General features: G+C 46.4%; 1 protein-coding gene across 1 annotated transcript in view; it reads left to right on the top strand.

Annotated features, from left to right (window-relative positions):
- Positions 1 to 19,056, top strand: part of LOC310775926 (NACHT, LRR and PYD domains-containing protein 3-like) — a 48,012-nt gene extending 28,956 nt beyond the window's left edge. Inside the window, exons 8-11 of the mRNA XM_083636048.1 lie at positions 2,420 to 2,582; positions 7,986 to 8,014; positions 8,905 to 8,966; positions 18,317 to 19,056. Of these exons, the coding sequence (XP_083492174.1) occupies positions 2,420 to 2,582; positions 7,986 to 8,014; positions 8,905 to 8,966; positions 18,317 to 18,855 (793 nt within the window). The 3' untranslated portion in view covers positions 18,856 to 19,056. The remainder of the gene's footprint in view (positions 1 to 2,419; positions 2,583 to 7,985; positions 8,015 to 8,904; positions 8,967 to 18,316) is intronic.
- The last annotated feature ends 1,431 nt before the right edge of the window (positions 19,057 to 20,487 follow it).

The following is a 20,487-nucleotide window of genomic DNA, read 5'->3' as shown; positions in this document are numbered from 1 at the left end:
GGATATTAGGAGCCAAATTGAATCACGATATAGTACATGTGTAGGCTACTGAGTGGTGATTACATTTATCCAGTGAATTCCTTTAACAAAATCCAAGACATTCCCTTTTCTCTTGTTTGGTCTACTTTTGAGCTTGTGCCACTTTCCAGATGTTTTTCTTTTTCTGTAGTGTAATTGTTAACCTTTGAATTGAGAATGCACTTCACTTGAGTGTTTTGGAATATGAGTGTAGCCTATAGTGGAAGAAAGACTGGACACAAAACCATCTCAAAGAGGGGAATTTTTAATAGAAAAAGAATGATAATGGGAAACAAATAATGGGATTAACGTCCTCTTTTCCCCTTCCCCATGCGCGGCCCGCATCTGACCCGCGGGATGAGCGCAGCAGCACCCGCTGAGCTGGACCGGCAGGAGGCACTGCCGCCGGATCGGCGTCGGGACCTCCTGCTGCCCGAGGAGGCGCTGCCGCCGGAGCGGGAGCAGCAGCGGGCGCGCTCCCGGACGGGGACGGGGTGCATCGGTTGGGGGGGGGGGGTAGGGTCTGGGCGGGGTGGGCTGGTGGGGGGTTGGGTTCCGGCGGGTTGGGGGGGGGTTGTGGCGGGGGTGGAGGGAGAGGGACTTGCGGGGAAGAGAACTATCGACTCATCCTCCTGGACCTGGGGAGAGCCCTCGCTGTCCTGGTGGTGTGCTTGATGCCATGTGACATCCGTGCGCAAAGTAGCCTAGTGTCCAACAAACAACTAATTTCTACTCAGGTGTAGGCTACAACCATAAACACATTTATTGATAGGCTATGGGTAGTGTCCCGCTAGCCTATGGCGATCTATCATTGGTGAACTCCATGCGTAAAGCACGTGTGTCCCAACAAACATTATTTTACGCACACCGCTGACTTCAACTCAGTATATAACCAAAGACATTTATTGATATGCTATCATTGGGTAGTGTCCTATGGCGATCTATCGTTATTGGATTAGTATAGTATTTATTATTAAACAAAGGGAATATGGATCATTACCTGCCACACCGCCCACCTGGGCGCCTCGAAATCCAGTCACACTCCCGCTGGGAATAGTTTTCGCAGCAGCCTCCTCCGCCGGCGTCAGCTCATTTTCTGGGTCGGCGAGGGGACCAGCCCCAACCAGCCGGTCCGGGACCGAGACTGGGCGCGTGCTGCCAGCTTGGATTTGGCTCTGCGCCTGACATCATTATACCGTTTCCTGCACTGTTCTCCAGTATGGTCGATGCCAGACGCAGAGCTCATGCTGGCAGCAACGCGCCGCCAGGCCTCGGCCCTCCCGGCGGGGTAGATCCCCTCGCCAAAGAGGACCCTGCTATTGACCTCGACCTGGATGGATATGCATGGATGGATGGATTAATGAATGGATGGATGGATTAATGAATGGGTGAGTGAAAGGGTCATTCTATAGTGATTCAGAATTGATAGTAGTGAAGGATAGATCACCTCGTGCATGAGCACCTCCATCTCGTCTTCTCTGAATCTCTGTGCCTGTGGTGTCGCCATGATGATAGCACTGTGCACAGCTGCTGACGCTGTGCTTTTAAGGGGGCAGGCATGATCACAGCTGTGAAAGATGTTTAGCTTAAACATGCCTATACGGAGATGTGCGCCGAGATGACGTGAAGCGCAGCGGGCCGACACGCCCACAAGTAGGGCTTTGCGTGGCGCTAACGGGCGCTAAGGCAAAAATACCGGGAAGATAGAGCCCAAAGACTTTCAGGAAGCCAAATACTTTGTAAATTGCATAATCATTGTTCACATGTAATTAAATTATTGTTCCCATGTAAATAAATCATTGTTCACTAAATAATTTGTCTGTAATTGAACTGTTTGTACTTTAGTTTTGCTAGAATTTGACAGGATTATCAGAACTATTTTCACAGTAGGTGATAGCGAAAAATTTTAATCACATTAGCCTTTATTTGGACAATCACTACTTATTACTATATTCATATACATTTTCATTTAAGTTACACATAGTTATTGTGCATACACAGACAGATTCATATTCAGATAACCTGTACCTTACATTTGCAGCTCCTCTCTATCTCACACTGTGCCCGGTCACCGTGTCACTGTTCCCTCTACAGGGCCAGAGAGTAGCCTTCAAATGTGCGTCAAGACAGATGTAATCCGATGTGTGTCCTATAAGTATCTTTGACTTTCTGTTTATTGTATGTAAGCCTGTGTATCCATTCGTGAATATGCAAGAGTGTATCTCTTGGCCAAGATCTATACTTCATTTAAGACGACTTCTGACTCCTGGCTCCATCGTTTTATCGTGTGTGTGTGTGTGTGTGTGTGTGTGTGTGTGTGTGTGTGTGTGTGTGTGTGTGTGTGTGCGTTCGTGCGTGCGTGCGTGCGTGTGTGTGTGTGCTTGTGCGCGTGTGTGTGCAGGCTGTCAGACTGTCTGCTGACAGAGGAAGGCTGTGCTTCTCTGGCCTCAGCTCTGAGCTCCAACCCCTCCCATCTGAAAGAGCTGGACCTGAGCTACAATCATCCAGGAGCAGGAGAGCTGCTCTCTGCTGGCCTGAAGGATCCACACTGGAGACTGGAATCTCTCAGGTATGGAGAGGCATGTCTACTAGAAGGCTGAGAGTCACACACACATTCTCTGTCACACTGAGAAGACAAGGGATACTGTTCAATGGTTAATGGAGGATATGAGTGAAAATCCATATTAAAGGTTATTAAAGGCAGACTATGTAGGATCTGTCAATTGCTGTTAGTAAACACAGCATCCAAAGTTGGCCCCTCTCCTGCTGCTCCACATGCTAGCATGTCAGGTGACACCCTCCTGCCCATGGAGGTCTACTGTCCAAAGGCAGCAGCCCAGAACAGTCTTATAGAGACCAAAACTATAAGAACATATGAAAATGCAGGCAGAGGGCAGAGTCTGTGCAGATAAATAGACCACCACTCACCTCTATTGGCTCATAAGTGATGGGGTTGTATAGAGGTCATGTTTTCGCCCGTCTGTCTGCCCGTCTGCCTGTCTGTCTCATGGCTGTCTGTCTGCCTGTCTGTCTCTCTGTCTGTATGACTGTCTGTCTGTCTGTCTGTCTGTTTCATGGCTGTCTGTCTGCCTGTCTCTCTGTCTGCATGTCTGTCTGTCTGCCTGCCTGTCTCTCTGTCTGTCTGTCTCTATGTCTGCCCATCTGTCTGTCTGTCTGTCTGCCTGTATGTCTGCCTGTCTGTCCGTCTCATGGCTGTCTGCCTGTCTCTCTCTCTGTCTGCCTGTCTGTCTGTCTGTCTGCATGCCTGTCTCTCTGTCTGTCTGTCTCTCTGTCTGCCTGCCTGCCTGTCGGTCTGCCTGTCTGTCTGTCTGTCCGTCCGTCCGTCCGTCCGTCTCTCTGTCTGTCTCTCTCTCTGTCTCTCCGTTTGTCTGTCTGTCTGTCTGTCTGTCTGTCTGTCTCTCTGTCTGTCTGTCTGTCTGTCTGTCTGTCTCTGTCTGTCTCTCTGAGTGTCTGTCTGTCTGTCTCTCTCTCTGTCTATCTGTCTGTCTGTCTCTCTCTCTGTCTGTCTGTCTCTCTCTGTCTCTCTGTCTGTCTCTGTCTCTTTGTCTGTCTGTCTGCCTGTCTCTCTGTCTGTCTGTCTCTCTGTCTGTCTGTCTGTCTCTCTCTCTCTCTCTGTCTGTCTGTCTGCCTCAAAAAGTTATGAATGGATTTGCACAAAACTGTGTATAGAAAAGTAAGTCATAGGCCAACTTAGAACTGATTAACTTCCAATGCTCACTGGACAAAAGGGGGCGTGGCCAAACACAAAATGGCCCCTCACTTCCACATGGATTCACATAACACCACAAAACGTAGAGAGGTTGGCGGAGGTATGCGCAATGCACCCTGTTCACATTCACACACAGTCACACCTGGAAGCTGACTAGTATAACCAGTCTGATCTGCTCACCACTTATCAGCTTCACTGAATCGGTTGAGGTTAAGGGCCTTGCTCAAGGGCACCTCAGTGGTGGTAACGAGGGAGGGGCAAGCACTGCTTTTTAACTTCCCCCACCCAGATTTATCCTGCCGGCCTCCGGATTGAACCAACGAGCCTCCAATCATAAACTCACTTCTCTAACCTTTAGGCCACCACTGCCCCCTGAGTCTATAATCTTGTTTGTGTGTGTGTGTGTGTGTGTGTGTGTGTGTGTGTGTGTGTGTGTGTGTGTGTGTGTGTGTGTGAGTGTGCGTGCGTGCGTGCAATCAAATCATATATTGGCTGGGTTTCCCAAAAGCTTCACAGCGTTCTGACACAGATGAATCGGAGGAGGAGAAATGGGTGCCACTTGGAGAGAGCGATGACGATGGTAAAAAGTAGCCTATTTTTTGTATCGCGTTTGAGATGAAATGATCACACACACAACATTCGAGTATAATTGTCACGCATTGTTTATAACTTATGCCGCCGGCATGACTCGCTTCACGTTTCCTCTTGCCAGCTCTCCCTCTCAAGGGAGAGCTCTGTCACACTCAAGGGAGGGGGAATCACATGGATACGTCAAACGCGTCAAACCGCGTCACACACCCGTCCCCAGCAACCAAGGCGAAACATGTGTCACATAAACATCTCAAAGTTTACAGCACTAACGTAGCTATTGTGTGATCTTCTGTGCTAACGTTAGTTATGAGAGGTAACGTGACAGCAGGTAACGTTACAGCACTCGTTATTCCTGTGTGTGTGTGTGTGTGTGTGTGTGTGTGTGTGTGAGAGAGAGAGAGTGTGTGAGTGTGACCACATAAGGGTTCGTTCCATTTGTTTATGCTTTTATCAAGCTAAGCTAAAAATCCACATGGCAACTGTAAAAGTAAATTATTTATTTGATTTTGTGCACATATTTATCATACTTTGATAAATACTGCGGCCAAGACTCATCTGTCAAGAAACCCCAGGGGCCAGACTCTCTCTCTCTCTCTCTCTCTCTCTCTGTAGCCGCTCACTGGGCGGGATGGACCGACACAGCTCCCTCAAATACATTCTCTTATTTTTTATTTTTTATTTATTTATTTGGGAAAACAAATACTGTATATGTCTGATGTGTCACTGAGGCAAAAAATAAAAGGCTCAAAAGAGAGTTCTGCTTGAAACGGTGTCCTTCACTAAAAACCTATTTTTCTCATATTTCTGTCCCAAGGAGGGCATTTTTAGTGAAAACAAGCTAACTTCCACTGCTTGTAACTAAACAAGGAAACATGGGAGAGTTTCAGTTTTTTACAAGGGGTAAGAAGAGAGTCTCTGCTTTATTGTGAGATATGTTGTGTAATTTTATTCCTAGCACAGAATATTCTGTGGGTCCTGGAAGATCAGGAAATATGCTCAAAATCCTGGCACTGGGAGCACACAGACCGAAATGACCCTGGCAGAGAATGAGTTAAGAAGCAAACGCATCTCCCAATTGCTTCTTAGCCTAAGATGATCTTTCGTTACGAAGGCATGCGTCTCCCAAAAGCGTCTTAGCGCTAAGAAGCTTCTTTGACCCTTCTTAAGGCTCCCGTAAGAAGCCAACGAAGCCAACGCCTTTCCCGAATGCTTCTTAGCCTAAATTGATCTTCCGTTAAGAAGGCTGCGTTTCCCAAAATCTTCTTAGCGCTAAGATGATCTTTCGTTAAGAAGGTTTTGTAAGAAGGGTCTGGGGCATTCTTAACACCTTCTTAATGACGAAACACTGGCAGACCCAGCCGCGTCAGGCAAAAGGAGATACTTGTGTCCACTGCTCCTCTTGTGTTTTTCCCTTTTTACTTTCTTTCATGCACCCTTTAGTGTTTTAAATTGGGGAACACTTGAAAATCTCCCCTGTATGTATGGTTAATTGTGTTTTAAATGTTTTACCGTAGGCTATATTCCTCTAATCAGAATGGATTCCTTTTATAATAAGAATCTTGAATCTTTTATATAGCACCTTTCACAGAACCCAAGGTCGCTTAAATTCTGTAGTGTTTCTCGCAATTTTGTTGTATGCTGTGTATATAAAGCAATTTGAACTGCAGTCCATGTCTGAAATAAATAATGTTTAATAGAAGAAGTTCTTGTTTAACATGACCATGATTAGGTTATTCTACAACAGTGTTTCTCAACCACTGGGTCGTGGCCCACTGGTGGGCTCAGAGTGCCATCTAGTGGGCTGCAGAGGACCTCTCACATCGAGATGGTGGACAGCTCCAGTTAAGATGCTTCTTAACTCATTGAGTACCAAGGACGAGTATGTTCGCCAATTCAAATAGTAACGTAGAGTGCCAAGGACGAGTATGTTCGTCAATTGCGTTTTTTGACGGTGGGACGTGGATCAAAGCCTCTTACATCTCCTATAAAAATATGGGAGCTATTGAATGTGTATAACCTATTTTACAGACCCCTTAGGTGGCGACAGTGCTCTCCAGATTACAGAAAGGCGAGGAAAAAACAGAGAAGAAGTCGTTGGGGAAACGGAAATCGCATCGCATCCGTATGCATCGATATGCATGAAGCATATCGTTAGCTGTGCCTGCAGTAGCCAATCTGCTGCCACAATTGAGCCCCTCCGTGTCCGCTGCGATAGCCCATCCGCATGATTAGTTGTGGAGTTGTTATTATTCTCAACTGGAAGCATGGGAGCCGGTGACAAATACACACGGACGCTGTAAAAAAGCTGGATGTAGCGGACTTTTCAGTGCAGAGCAAACGCAGCAGAAAGCCACCAGAGACACTCCCACGGAGGAGGGGTTTGCAGTTGAGGGGGGGGGGGGGGGGGGGGGCACGCAGAGCAGCGTACAACACTGACCCAGACAGACCCAGACAGCAGGACAGGATTGGCAAACGCAAGCTAGAATATCTGATGCCCACCAGCAGTAAATCAAGACCAGCAAGAAGCTGCAACCAGCAGCGCACGCAGGGGCCAGCGCTGCTGGTTGCAGCTAAAAAATATTATTTTGCCAAACAAAATTCCTTGGTTTTCACTGTTTTATTGAAGGAAATTATTTTTGAGGTGTGACTACATCAGAAAATATTAGCTTCAGAGTCAGTCATGTGCTTGAAATGCTTCATTTCACAAAAGGCTAATTATCTCAGCTAATAATTTGAAACGTCTCTTTTTGCTCAAAACAACCTATCTTCTCCGGCTCATAACTAAAGAACGGAAAATGATATTAATAAACTTTTCTTTGCTGATGATAGAAGAGAGTCTCCTCGTTCTTTGTGCGTGTTTGGTGTTTACATAGTAATATCACACAATATTCTGTGGGCCTCGAGAAATCACTGAAAATGCTCTGAAACTCTAGCACTGGGAGCGTCCGTTCTCCAAAAGTGGCTGGCACTCAATGAGTTAAGAGCCTTTTTTTTTTTTTTTATCTTCTGTTAAGAAGGCGTTTGGGAAACACTTCTTTGGAGCCTTCTTAACTCCTTAAGAAGCTTCTTTGTTGGGAAACTCAGCCATTGACGATTAAAGGGAGTGATCGCCAATTGGCTTTTCTACAGCGATATTTAAGGTGATTTGAACTAATTCTCTATCTTAAGACATTATACAAATAATCTCTAGAAGCTGCACCCTACTGTACACTTAGAGATGTTTAAAATCAGCACGAGTGAGGGGGGGAAAGCCGTGCTTAACGTTAACAGCACTCTGCCCTCTCCAGTTTCCTCAATGAGCACCGTCAAGTCAGCCAGAATGTAAAAGTATGTCTTCTGCCGCGGGCTTTCAAAATTAAATGTAACGTTAACCTTAATATAAATTTGAGTAATGCTTTAGTCTAGTTTCACACCATATGTGATCATAACATCACAACCAGTATTGTTGATGTCTAAGCTATTTTATGTAGGTTCCTCATAGTTAAGGCTATATATGAGTCATTTAAGTTTATTTTGCGCTGCTTGTTTTTATTTTTAAGGCTAGAAACGGAAGTGGTTGTGTTGTTTGCCGTGTTCATGGTGACAGGAGGTTAGCAGCAGCCGTCCCTGTGAATAACATGGCGATCCCGTTCCAACTTGACTCCAGCCTCTGTGTTGTGTTACTTATGATGAAGAGTCAGAGTGCAACAGTGCAACAGTGACTTGACCTGACAGCTGGTGTTAAATCAAAATGAACATGGAAAAGTAGACCCAGAAAAAAAGTCATGGAGTTCAGCAAGAGGGAGGCCAGGAGGGAGGCGGCTTCAGAACGCATGGGGTCGGTCTTGAGTCTTTTCTCATATAAATGCATAATCTGTGTTTATTATTATTCTACAGGCTGCATTCAATAATATATTATGATCGATTGTTTTTTCCCCTCCAAATTATTAATGCCATTAATTGAGCAGCCCTTGTGTGTGTGTGTGTGTGTGTGTGTGTGTGTGTGTGTGTGTGTGTGTGTGTGTGTGTGTGTGTGTGTGTGTGTGTGTGTGTGTGCGTGCGTGCCTGCGTGCGTGCGTGTCTGTGTGTCAGGGTGAGAATTTCATCATTTTAGGGGCAAGGCCATTTGGCCTTCAGCGTCACAAATTGTTTTAGGGCAGAAAGCCACATGTCAGGGCACAAAGGCCATTGATTGCTCTTTTGACATAGTGAAGAGGGAATTTTCTGAAATCTGTGTTAAAATGAGCCATCCTTTGCATAGAGCAGCTACATTAAACTGAGAGCGCTGACACTTTTAAAGCAACTGACAGTAGCATGCTGCTAGCAGGGCACTGCCAAGGTGGCCTTAGGGATGTCAGGGCATCACGGCCAGAGGGAGGGGCAAGTGTAATTCCCACCCTGGTGTGTGTGTGTGTGTGTGTGCGTGTGTGTGTGTGTGTGTGTGTGTGTGTGTGTGTGTGTGTGTGTGTGTGTGTGTGTGTGTGTGTGTGTGTGTGTGTGTGTGGAAAAATGCTGCATAGTGTTCCTTTAAATGTCCATGTTTCCATTATCAGAATCTGCTGGTCTGACTTTGTTTATTCCTCCAGGGTGGGCCATGGTGGAGAGCAGATGCTGAAACCAGAGAGATATGATGAGAGGCTGAAGAAATGTAAGTGTGTATTTTTTGTAGTTCTTCCAAATAAAATAAATCTAACCAACCTGCATGCCATCCCCACCTCACCTCCACACACACACACACACACACACACACACACACACACACACACACACACACACACACACACACACACACAAACTAAAAAAACAGCCCCCAGCATTCCGAACCGCCCACTGCTGGTCAGACCAATTAGATGACATCCTGAGGGATTGCTTTGACACCGTAGTATGGGAAGAGTTCAAAGCTGCAGGAGACCTGGGCGAATATGCAGAGACGGTGTCATGCTTCATAAGGAAGTGTACCGACGACATAGTCCCCACAAAGAGAATCAAAATAATGGCAAATCAAAAGCCCTGGGTCAACAGTGATGTCACGGCTGCCCTTCACGCCAGGACCACCGCCTTCAGTTCTGGTACACCAGAACAATACAAGCAGGCACAATATGCCCTCCGACCCGGTATAAAAAAAGCACGAAGAGATTACGGAAGGCAGCTGCAGTCAAAATTGGACACTAACAACCCCAGACACCTGTGGAGAGGTCTCCATGCTGCCACAGATGTCAAAGAGGTGAAACGACAGAACCCCAGCACGTCACCCATCCTACCGGACGAACTCAACGCGTTCTACACTAGGTTTGACCCCTCTGCCAGAGCGCCTCCCCTCCTTCCCCACCACTCTCCTCCTCTCCTCCCCCCCATCACCCCCCCTCTCTCCTCCCCCCCCCCCCCCCCACCCCCCCCCTCTCTCCTACCCCAACCAGTCTCTCTCCCTCCGACGAGTTCCCTCCTGCTTCAAAGCAGCGACAATCATCCCCATTCCCAAGCAGCAGAAAGTGACCAGCCTCAATGACTGGCGCCCAATAGCCCTCACGCCAATAGCCAGCAAGTGCTTTGAAAAGCTGGTCATATCAAAGATCCGCCCCACACTCCCCCCGGACCACGACCCGCTACAATTCGCATACCGCCCCAACAGGAGCACAGCGGACGCATTAGCACACGTGCTCCACACCGCCCTGTCCCACCTGGAGGGGAAGGACACCTATGTAAGAATGCTGTTCGTGGACTACAGCTCAGCATTCAACACCATAGTACCCTCCAGGCTGGTACGCAAGCTCAAGGACCTGGGACTAAACACAGCAATGTATGACTGGATCCTGGATTTCCTGACAGACCGCCGCCAGGTGGTGAGGGTGGGCAACCTCACCTCCTCCCCACTGACCATCAGCATAGGAGCGCCCCAGGGGTGCGTCTCCAGCCCCTTCTGGTACGACCTCTACACCCACGACTGCGTGGCGACTCAAACTTCGAACACCATCGTGAAGTTTGCAGACGACACAGCAGTCGTGGGGCTGATCTCGGGGGGCGACGAGACGGCGTACAGAGAGGAGGTGGGGGCCCTGGAACAATGGTGCCAGGACAACCACCTCTCTCTGAACGTCTCCAAGACCAAGGAGATCATTGTAGACTACAGGAGGGGGGGGGGGGGCGCACACCTCCCAATCACCATCAACGGCACAGTGGTAGAAAGGGTGGACAGCTTCCAGTACCTGGGAGTCAACATCCACCAGGACCTGACGTGGGCCGGTCACACCGCCACGGTTGTCAAAAAGGCCCAACAGCGAATACACGGACTCAGGCGCCTGAAGAAATTTGGGCTAAGGCCAGAAATCCTTAGGGACTTCTACAGAGGCACCATTGAAAGCCTGCTGACTGGCTGCTTCATCACCTGGTACGGGAACTGTACCACCATGGACCGCAGGGCGCTACGGAGAGTGAGACGCGCGGCCCAGCACGTAACAGGATGTGAGTTGCCAGAACTGCATGAACTGTATAAACAGCGGTGCCTCAGGAGGTCCCTGAAGATCATCAAAGACACAAACCATCCCCACAACAGCCTGTTCTCCCTGTTACCCTCAGGGAGGAGATACAGGGTTCCAAAAGCACGCACAAATCGATTGAGGAACAGTTTCTTCCCGCAGGCCACGAGACTCCTTAACATACACAAATAGTGTAGTAGCTGTACTGTACCATACTGTAGCTGCTACCATTACGTATGTCTAATGTTTAATTGTATGTTTAATAAGGTACATGCTATTTGCACCTGTATGTCAAATACGTCGAATTTAAAATGTTTAAGCACGTCTAAAGTATGCACATGACATGTGCACCTATGTGCAGTGAATATGCCACTGTCTCTGACTTGTCTTATCACTATACTGCCTTATTGTTTGTTGTGTCTCTTGCTGTTTTTGCACTCATATGCCCTGTTATATTTGTACTATGTTGTAAACGGAGTACACGTGATACTTGTACCATGGAGTGACAATAAAAATCTTGAATCTTGAATCTTGAATCTTGAACACACACACACACACACACACACACACACACACACACACACCAACACATGCACATCTTCATCCTCTTCCCTCAGCCACCATCCCGGGCCCCCACCTCAACTCATCACTTCTATCCATAGGACAGTACCTTACATAAACAGATGATCATTCCTCTGTTCTGCAGCTTAACTTATTGGCAGTAAAACAGCCTACAAGTCGACACGGAGGACTTTTACACATAAAAAGCAATGAACTGAGGGAAAAGTTCTGCAACTCTTAAAAGCTTTACATACTTCTACGTTAAACCCCTGGCCAAATACGCCGAGGGGTGTGCCGCAGCCGAGCCTCCCGGCACAGCCTGCATGCAGCTCCTCAAAAATGTGACTCGATGCAAATGACGTGAACAGCACGAGTATAATATAACTAGTTATCTCGCACCCTCGATTCCTCAAATTCTGCAGCTCGCCAAGCTGGCCCTGCAGCTCGTATTCGCAGATCGGCCGCTGCGCAGCCTTGCCCGCAGCTCGGCTGCTGCGTGGCCAATGAGACCAGCATCACTGATGATGTCAGATTTATGACATCACTGATGATGTCACAGTGGGATTTATGACATCAGTGGTATTTATGACATCACTGATGATGTCAATGGGATTTATGACATCACGGATGATGTCACAATGGGAAACAGAGAAACAAACAGACAGACAGACAGACAGACAGAAAGAGCCCCAGCTCCCATTTATATACTGATGATGATGATGATGATGTAGATGGGGAGTTAACGGGAGAGAATGAAAGCTATTAATAATGCACTACATTCTTTCCTTGGGCTAACTTGTAGTCACTGAAATCCTAGTGAAACAATTTACCATTTTTTTTGCTGCCGACTTCCCTGCGACCCCTCATCAAGCTGATGTTAGAGTATACAGGACTAGCTGCCGCCGGCAAGGCTCCAAGTCAAGGCGGATGCAGAAGTATATTTAAGCCTTTAGTGCCGATGTAACTGGCAATAAAACAGCAATAGAGATGTCTTGTGTCCGTAAATTTTAGGGCTGTCAGCGTTAACGCGTGAATGCATGCCGACCATAACGAGTTGTTTTTTTATCGCGTTAATCGCATGCCGCTATTTTGTCCCTTCGTCTCACCCGTACTTGTAGTCAAGTCGTTCGGTTTCCTGTCTCCTGCTTGTGCAGGAGGCATGGAAGAGAACGACAGCAATACGCTTTTAAATGGCTCGTTTTACTTTAAAAAAAAACTCCCCAAATGGCACAGTGGACAAGTCAAGAGCCGTAGTTTGCACCTTGTGTAAAACGGAATTAAAATATCACCGAAGTACATCGAGTTTGAGGCGAGCGATCACCTAAAAGTAGCTAGCGGCCAGCTAGCTAGCGCGAGACTCATCACTCATTCTTCCTTCAGAGTCTCAGATGCGCGGGTCCTCTAACCACTGGGAGGTCGGCTCCAATGGCTTCACGCGATATACACGTTATCAATACACAGTTTCCAATACCGAGCCATTATTCACATGGAAGTGCCAACGTTTTTAGCTCAGAAACAGCCTTCTTCGGCTGTGTCATTTTGGGTTTCGACTGCTCCACAGCGCCGCCGCCGGAAGTATCGGTTCTAGATATATTTTGTAGACATTGTTACCTCCTGTCTACATTCCAAATCTAAAATTCAAGATCACAAAGTACATTTATTTGCATTCATTTGATTCCCAATCACGACACACTGGTAAGAATGATTAATATCTAATTAAAAATGCTTTGAAATGCAAAATAATGGCATTTTAAACATGCGATGGCAGCCCTATAATTTACTATGTCAAATTAGCTACCGTAGCTCAAGTGTGTGTGTGTGTGTGTGTGTGTGTGTGTGTATGTGTGTGTTTGTGACAGCTTGTGCAGATGTCTCGATCTCTCCCGATATCTCCTTTGAGCCTCAGTCTCCACACAACACTTTTCATGAGACACCTGTCGACACCTGTCTAACATCTAACATTAAAACTGCCTTAAACCTACTGATCACAGGACAGCTAACCACGGTATCTGAACCAGCTATTCTGGACAGATAATTAATTAATTAACAATACGTATGTAATTATTATTGGGAATAGTTGTAGGAAATGCCTTCTGTAGCACATATGAGAGGCTAGCCTATTTGTTACAATAGGCTAAACTTCTCTCTTACACTACTTTTCTACTTCTCTACTTTGTAATTTTGTGGGGTTTTCATGTGCCAACATGCAATTTATCATTCTCTCATCATCAACCACAATATGTAGCCTAAGTATTGTTAATACATGTATGAATAGGAAACATGTTTTCTTATGGCACTATAAATATCCACGTTTTGACGAGTCAAATAGCCTAAACATAATCTGGCCCCCATGAGGTCTTATTTGAAAAAATCTGGCCCACAACCTAATATGAATTTGACAAGCAGAGAGAGAAGCAGCACAGCGAAATGACAGCAAAACCGCTTAATTACAACATGCATGTAAACACAATGGTTATCGAGGTAGGAAGAGAAGAATAAGAGCACAGTTAACTCCTGCAGGTGTGAATGATGCTCACTGTACGCTCATGGATTTGCAAAAGTGTAATGTGTAACTGTAATCTGATTACAGTAACTAAGTAACACGTTACTGTAATCTGATTACAGTTACTAAGTAACGCCGTATTGCCCAACACTGGTGGGAACATAGGGCTGTGGGCATCTTCATGTACTGTAACTAAAATTGTAAACCAAAAACAACCAAAAACACACGATGGATTCGCCCAGGTCAACTGCTGACTTACAGGTGACTACATCAGGCAGTTGTGATGTCATCAGTGATGTCACTCGAGCAATTGTGTTCTTCTTAGGGCGCTTTCACACCTACCTCGTTTGGTCCGGACTTTCGGACTTTCCAGTTTGATCCGAACCAAAATGACAGGTGTGAAACCTCCGGACCACGGTGCGGACCAAACGCCCGGTCCTTGATCCGATGAAAAGAGGTGGTCTCGGTCTGGATCAAACTGCACCATCGTGTGGTTCGCTTGCAGTGTGAAAGCATTTTTGGGATAGTTTGGACTTTCGGACCAAATACAGGAAAGTTTAGTTTAACGAGGCTATTTTCAGAGAAACAATGAAAAATGAGCCACTGTAGCACATGGTGGGAGGAGGAGAGCACGTTTTTAATTGAAATATCCGACGATGTTGTAAAAAGTCAAAAGGGGAAACATTCCAACACTTAAACGTTAGGTAGGCTATTTTCAGAGAGGATGAGCGTGAGAGAGGATATCCTACTGTAGGCTATGAGAGGAGGGAAGAGCTGAAGATAAAGAAATTACTTTCCTTTTTTTAATCATATTGCATCACGGTAAGAAGCAAACACACAGACACAAACTAGTCCCTTAATTAATAAAGACACAGTGCAGGCAGACAGACACACCACCACCTCGCTCAACAGGCAGGGAATGATTGACAGGTGTTCCAGCAGGCTAAAGGTGGATATTTTATGGAGATATAAGCTGCAGCTTATTGTTATTGTCTCTCCTAACGATTCCTAATTAGCACCTTATTGGCTGTAGGCCTATCGTTGCCGACAATGAAGGCAACATTATTAAACTGACAGATTTATGAATGAAGTTTGGTGTAACATGCACTCCATCCAAGGGACAACGCTCCCCGTGCAGCTGGCATTCTTTGTTCAGCTTTGGATGGCAGTAGTAGCCTATATAGGCTAATAGCCTGGTTATGAAATTACTTGAAATGAGTGGTGTGAGTCAACCTCCAAAACACTGTTTCACACTGTTCCCCCCGATACCAACAAACCCATCAAAACATCACATTCACAACAAGCCAACATCAGACGTCACGATCGGTTACATGCCGCCATTCCGACGTGCTGCCACTCCAACGTTCCGCCACTCAGAAATATCGGCACTCAGAAATATTGCCACTCAGAAATCCCGCCACTCCGATTTTCATAAGGTCTGCCACTCCGAACTTGATTTGACTTCCAGTTCACGTTCAGGCAGCTGAACCTCGTTCAGACAGGCACCTCTCTCAGATGCTGCTAAATGGGTTGCCTGTTGCCTCGAATCCTCGAAATGATTGTGGAGCCCAACAAAATTAAAATAAAGACGTTGTTGATATAAGAGAGAAATATGCTCTCAATTGTATAGCATGGTAATTTAGGATGTTACCTGAAGGCAACACAGGCGGTGACAGCCAATGACATGCACGGAAAACGTATGTATGTGTGTGTGTCTCTGACCCAGCTCCATGGGAGAAGAACCACAGAGAGAGAAAGAGAAACTGTTCCTTGTGTTATATTTATTTCCTCCGTCTTGCTGCTGCTCTGGGAGTGCACGCGAGAACTGCTGCATTAACCCACTCTGCTAACAGACGTGTTGTTCAAAGATGTTGTTGGTGCTCCCTCTAACTCCACAATGTGCAAGATAGTAATAGGCTATGTGTCTCTGTATAGGCGGGTGCACAACGCACACACCCTGCTTAGAGAGCAGCGCACACACATGCTGACACGCCCGCGGCCAAGCCTAAAATTCTGTTGTCCCTCCATGCGCCCTGCAGCTGTGTAAAATGTCATACGAAATAATTATAAATTCCAATAGGATAAGCTTGCCTGATTAACTGAAAACAATTAAACAATAACGAAAAAAATAATATCCTAAGGAAAATAGAAGTCTAATCAAGTAAATAGCCTTCAGAAAGCATCAGTAAAAGCCCAGTTCTAATAGGCTACTGCTGCGCTGCTGAGACGCACAGTGTGCGACTGAAATGGCTGCACTTTTGTGCCATATTCCACAATATCTAAACTTCGGAATGGCGGATCCTTTAGAAAAAAGAGGAAGGGCCGACATTTCGAATAATGAAGGCAGGAATTTTCGTAATGGTGGGACCTATGAAAAAAAGGTGAAGGACCGCCAGTCCGAATAATGGAAGTTAACGTTCGGAGTGGCAGGGTTTCGGAAAGGCAGACAGTTACCGTCACGATCTACAAACCAATCAATGTCAAGTATAGTGAGACGCAGTTCACACAGGTATAGCATGTCAGAGCATGTGCAGGCATGTCCAGGCATGTCCAGGCATGTGCAGGTATGTCCAGGCATGTGCAGGCATGTGCAGACATGTCCAGGCATGTGCAGGCATGTCCAGGCATGTCCAGGCATGTGCAGGCATGTCCAGGCATGTGCAGTTATGTCCAGGCATGTGCAGGTATGTCCAGGTATGTCCAGGCATGTGCAGGCATGTCCAGGCATGTGCAGGCATGTGCAGGCATGTCCAAGCATGTGCAGGCATGTCCAAGCATGTGCAGACATGTCCAAGCATGTGCAGTCATGTCCAAGCATGTGCAGACATGTGCAAGCATGTGCAGGCATGTCCAAGCATGTGCAGACATGTGCAGGCATGTGCAGGCATGTCCAAGCATGTGCAGGCATGTCCAAGCATGTGCAGACATGTCCAAGCATGTGTAGTCATGTCCAAGCATGTACAGACATGTGCAAGCATGTGCAGGCATGTCCAAGCATGTGCAGACATGTGCAGGCATGTCCAAGCATGTGCAGGCATGTCCAAGCATGTGCAGACATGTCCAAGCATGTGCAGTCATGTCCAAGCATGTACAGACATGTGCAAGCATGTGCAGGCATGTCCAAGCATGTGCAGACATGTGCAGGCATGTCCAAGCATGTGCAGGCATGTCCAAGCATGTGCAGACATGTGCAGGTATGTGCAGGCATGTCCAAGCATGTGCAGACATGTGCAAGCATATGCATGCATGTCCAAGCATGTGCAGACATGTGCAGGCATGTCCAGGCATGTGCAGGTATGTCCAGGCATGTGCAGGCATGTCCGGGGGGGTCCACGCGTTAGTACGACACCCCATAGGTCAGACTACACATAACTCCGACCACCCGCTAATCCGACCATTGATGTCTACGGCGAGTTTTATCATTGTAGTCTCATAATGTCGACCCTCCATTAATCCGACCATTTTAACGCCATTATTCCGACTGTCGGATTTCATACCCAGTAGTTCGACCTCGCGTAAATCTGCCTATATACAGCACTTCCAACAGAAGCAGTCTGTGCATTTCTCTGTAGGGTTAGGGTTAGGGTTAGGGTTAGGGTCATATACATCGCCATAATAGCCTATAGGCTACGCAGAAATTCCGGTTAGGAGTCAAGTCTCCTGCCAATCTGAGCGTTGGCACTTGGCAACTTTGGTCGGTGCTTTTTGGCTGGTGTGAAACCGAACCAAACAAGTTGGAATTTCTGGAAAACAAAACAGACTATAATTTTTGTGTCTGGTCTTACGAGGCACCGAAATAACCGTATGAACTGTGAAAACGCCGTAATTGTGCGTGGCGTGCACGACCCGCTGCGCATTTGCTTCGGAACGAGAGAGAGATGGAGGGTGTGTGTGTGTGTGTGAGAGAGAGAGAGAGAGAGAGAGAGATGTCTCTCTCTCTGGAGTCCCACGCAACTGTCTAATTTACTGCGGTCGGATTTTTGGGAGGTCGGATTTATAAGAATAAAATAATAGGGCGGATCTTTGGGTAGTCTAACTCATGAGTGGTCGAACTATTGAGAGGTCGGACGGAAGACTATGACCCATGTCCGAGCATGTGCAAGGATGAGCCGGCCATGGCTTATGCCACCTCATGCCCCACACACACACACACACACACATACTAAGACACTGCGACACACACACACACACACACACACACACACACACACACACACACACACACACACTAAGACACTGCAACACACACACACACACACACACACACACACACACGCACACTAAGACACTGCAACACCCATACTAAGACACTGCAACACACACACACACACACACACACACATACTAAGACACTGCAACACACACACACAGTGCTGTCAAATGTCCATGTGTGTACAATAAAGACATTCTGTTCTATTCTATTCTAAGCTGCTGCTGTGTTGTGTCTTGTTGTCTCATCAGATGCGTGTGAACTCACACTGGACCCAAACACAGCACACAGACGCCTCCTCCTGTCTGAAGACAACAGAAAGGTGACAAAGGTGAAAGAGGAGCAGCCATATCCTGATCACCCAGAGAGATTTGACGGCCTGGTTCAGCTGCTGTGTAGAGATGGTCTGACTGGTCGCTGTTACTGGGAGGTGGAGAGGAAAGGATGGGTTTCTATAGGAGTAACTTACAGAGGAATCAGCAAGAAAGAAAAGGGTGGTAACTGCACGATTGGAGGGAATGAAAAGTCCTGGAGTCTGGCCTGCTCTGATGATGGTTACACTGCCTGCCACAATAATAATAAATCAACACCCATATCTTCCCCCTCCCCCTCTAACAGAGTAGCAGTGTATCTGGACTGGCCTGCTGGCTCTCTGTCCTTCTACATAGTTTCTTCTGACACACTGATGCACCTCCACACCTTCACCTCCACCTTCACTGAACCACTTTACCCTGGGTTTGGGTTTAGCACAGGTAGCAACTCAATGTCTCTGTGTCAGGTAGAGGAGTGAGAGAGAAACACTCACACTGTGACCAAACACAGCTGCTGAGATGATGCTTCACTCTGTACAGGATCTCACACACACACACACACACACACACACACACACACACACACACACACACACACACACACACACACACAGTTCAGGTCATGGCTGATTGTAGAGGAGTGAATGTGGTAACTGAACAGTTGTAACTTCACATGGACAACAACAGACTAGAGGTTACAGAGACGTCATTATCTGTGTCTGTCTCTGTTTAACCAACAAAATGATCTGTCTCTGTCTCCAGATAGAAGACAGGAAGTGGGCGTGGTTTATCCCAGAAGTCACATAAATCGGGCAAATGTCTTTTCTAATTTAACATTCATTGTCAATACAATGTTTGTGCCTTCAAATAACACATTGCTTTAATATCGGTAGATAATTATTAAATATATTGCCAAATCCTCCTGTTGTAGTCTCTCTCTCTCTCTCTCTCCCTCTCTCTCTCCCTCTCTCTCTCTCACTCTGTCTCTCTGTCTCTGTCTTTCTCTCCCTCTCTCTCATGACCATAGTGAATTAGTGTTGCCAAAGCACTTAGTACATGGTAATACAGACGGAGGGGAAAATACAGTTTGTAACAAACAAAACACAAAACCTTATGTTACTGTAACATTATATAGTTCAAACAACAACAACCATGTCAACAATGAAATATACCTTGATTGTGTTTGAAATGGAGGGAAGGACGTTTCTCTCTCCTCTCTCCCTTTCTCTGTTTCTCTCTGTCTCTCTCTGTCTCTATCTCCCTTTCTCTGTTTCTCTCTGTCTCTCTCTCCCTTTCTCTCCGTCTCTCTCTCCCTTTCTCTGTTTCTCTCTGTCTCTCTCTTTCTCTCTGTATCTCTCTCTCTGTCTCTTTCTCTCTCTGTTTCTCTCTGTCTCTCTGTCCCTTTCTCTCCATCTCTCTCTCTCCCTTTCTCTGTTTCTCTCTGTCTCTCTCTTACGGCAGTCTGGACAGCCATTCACGAAACAAACTACAACGCATAATCAAAAAAGCTTCAAAAATCATAGGCACCCCACTCCCATCACTAGACTCACTCTATCATAAACGCACAATCACAAGAGCACAAAAGATAATTTCTGACTCATCTCACCCAGCTGTTCCAACTGTTGCCCTCTGGCCGGCGCTATAGATCCATTTCCACCAAAACAACTCGGTTCAAAAACAGCTCCTATGCTACCTGTACTGTCTGTGTATTCTTTTCCTATCTGTACTGTCCATGTTTTTTCTGCTGACACAGTAGCTAATGTGCTATAATATAATATGCTGTACCGAAAGCAAATTCTGACGACTTTGTTGTGCAGTCCTTAATACATTAATCTGAATCTCTTTCTCTCCATTTCTCTCTCTGTCTTTCTCTGTCTCTCTCTCTCTCTCTCTCTCTCTCTCTCTCTCTCTCTCTCTCTCTCTCCCTCTCTCTCTCTCTCTCTCTCTCTCTCTCTCTCTGTGTCCATCTCTGTCAAATCAATTCAAATGGCTTTATTGGCATGACGTAACACTGTACTTATTGCCAAAGCAAACGTTTAGACATTGAAAACTTAAACATTATTGAATTGAACATTAATTTATTAATTAAAGCAATAAATTATCTGTTGTTA

Source organism: Poromitra crassiceps, assembly GCF_964638095.1.
Source record: "Poromitra crassiceps genome assembly, chromosome: 4".
NCBI classification, from domain to species: domain Eukaryota; kingdom Metazoa; phylum Chordata; class Actinopteri; order Beryciformes; family Melamphaidae; genus Poromitra; species Poromitra crassiceps.
Note: the sequence above shows the minus strand (reverse complement) of the source record. Positions and strands in the feature narration are given on the sequence as shown.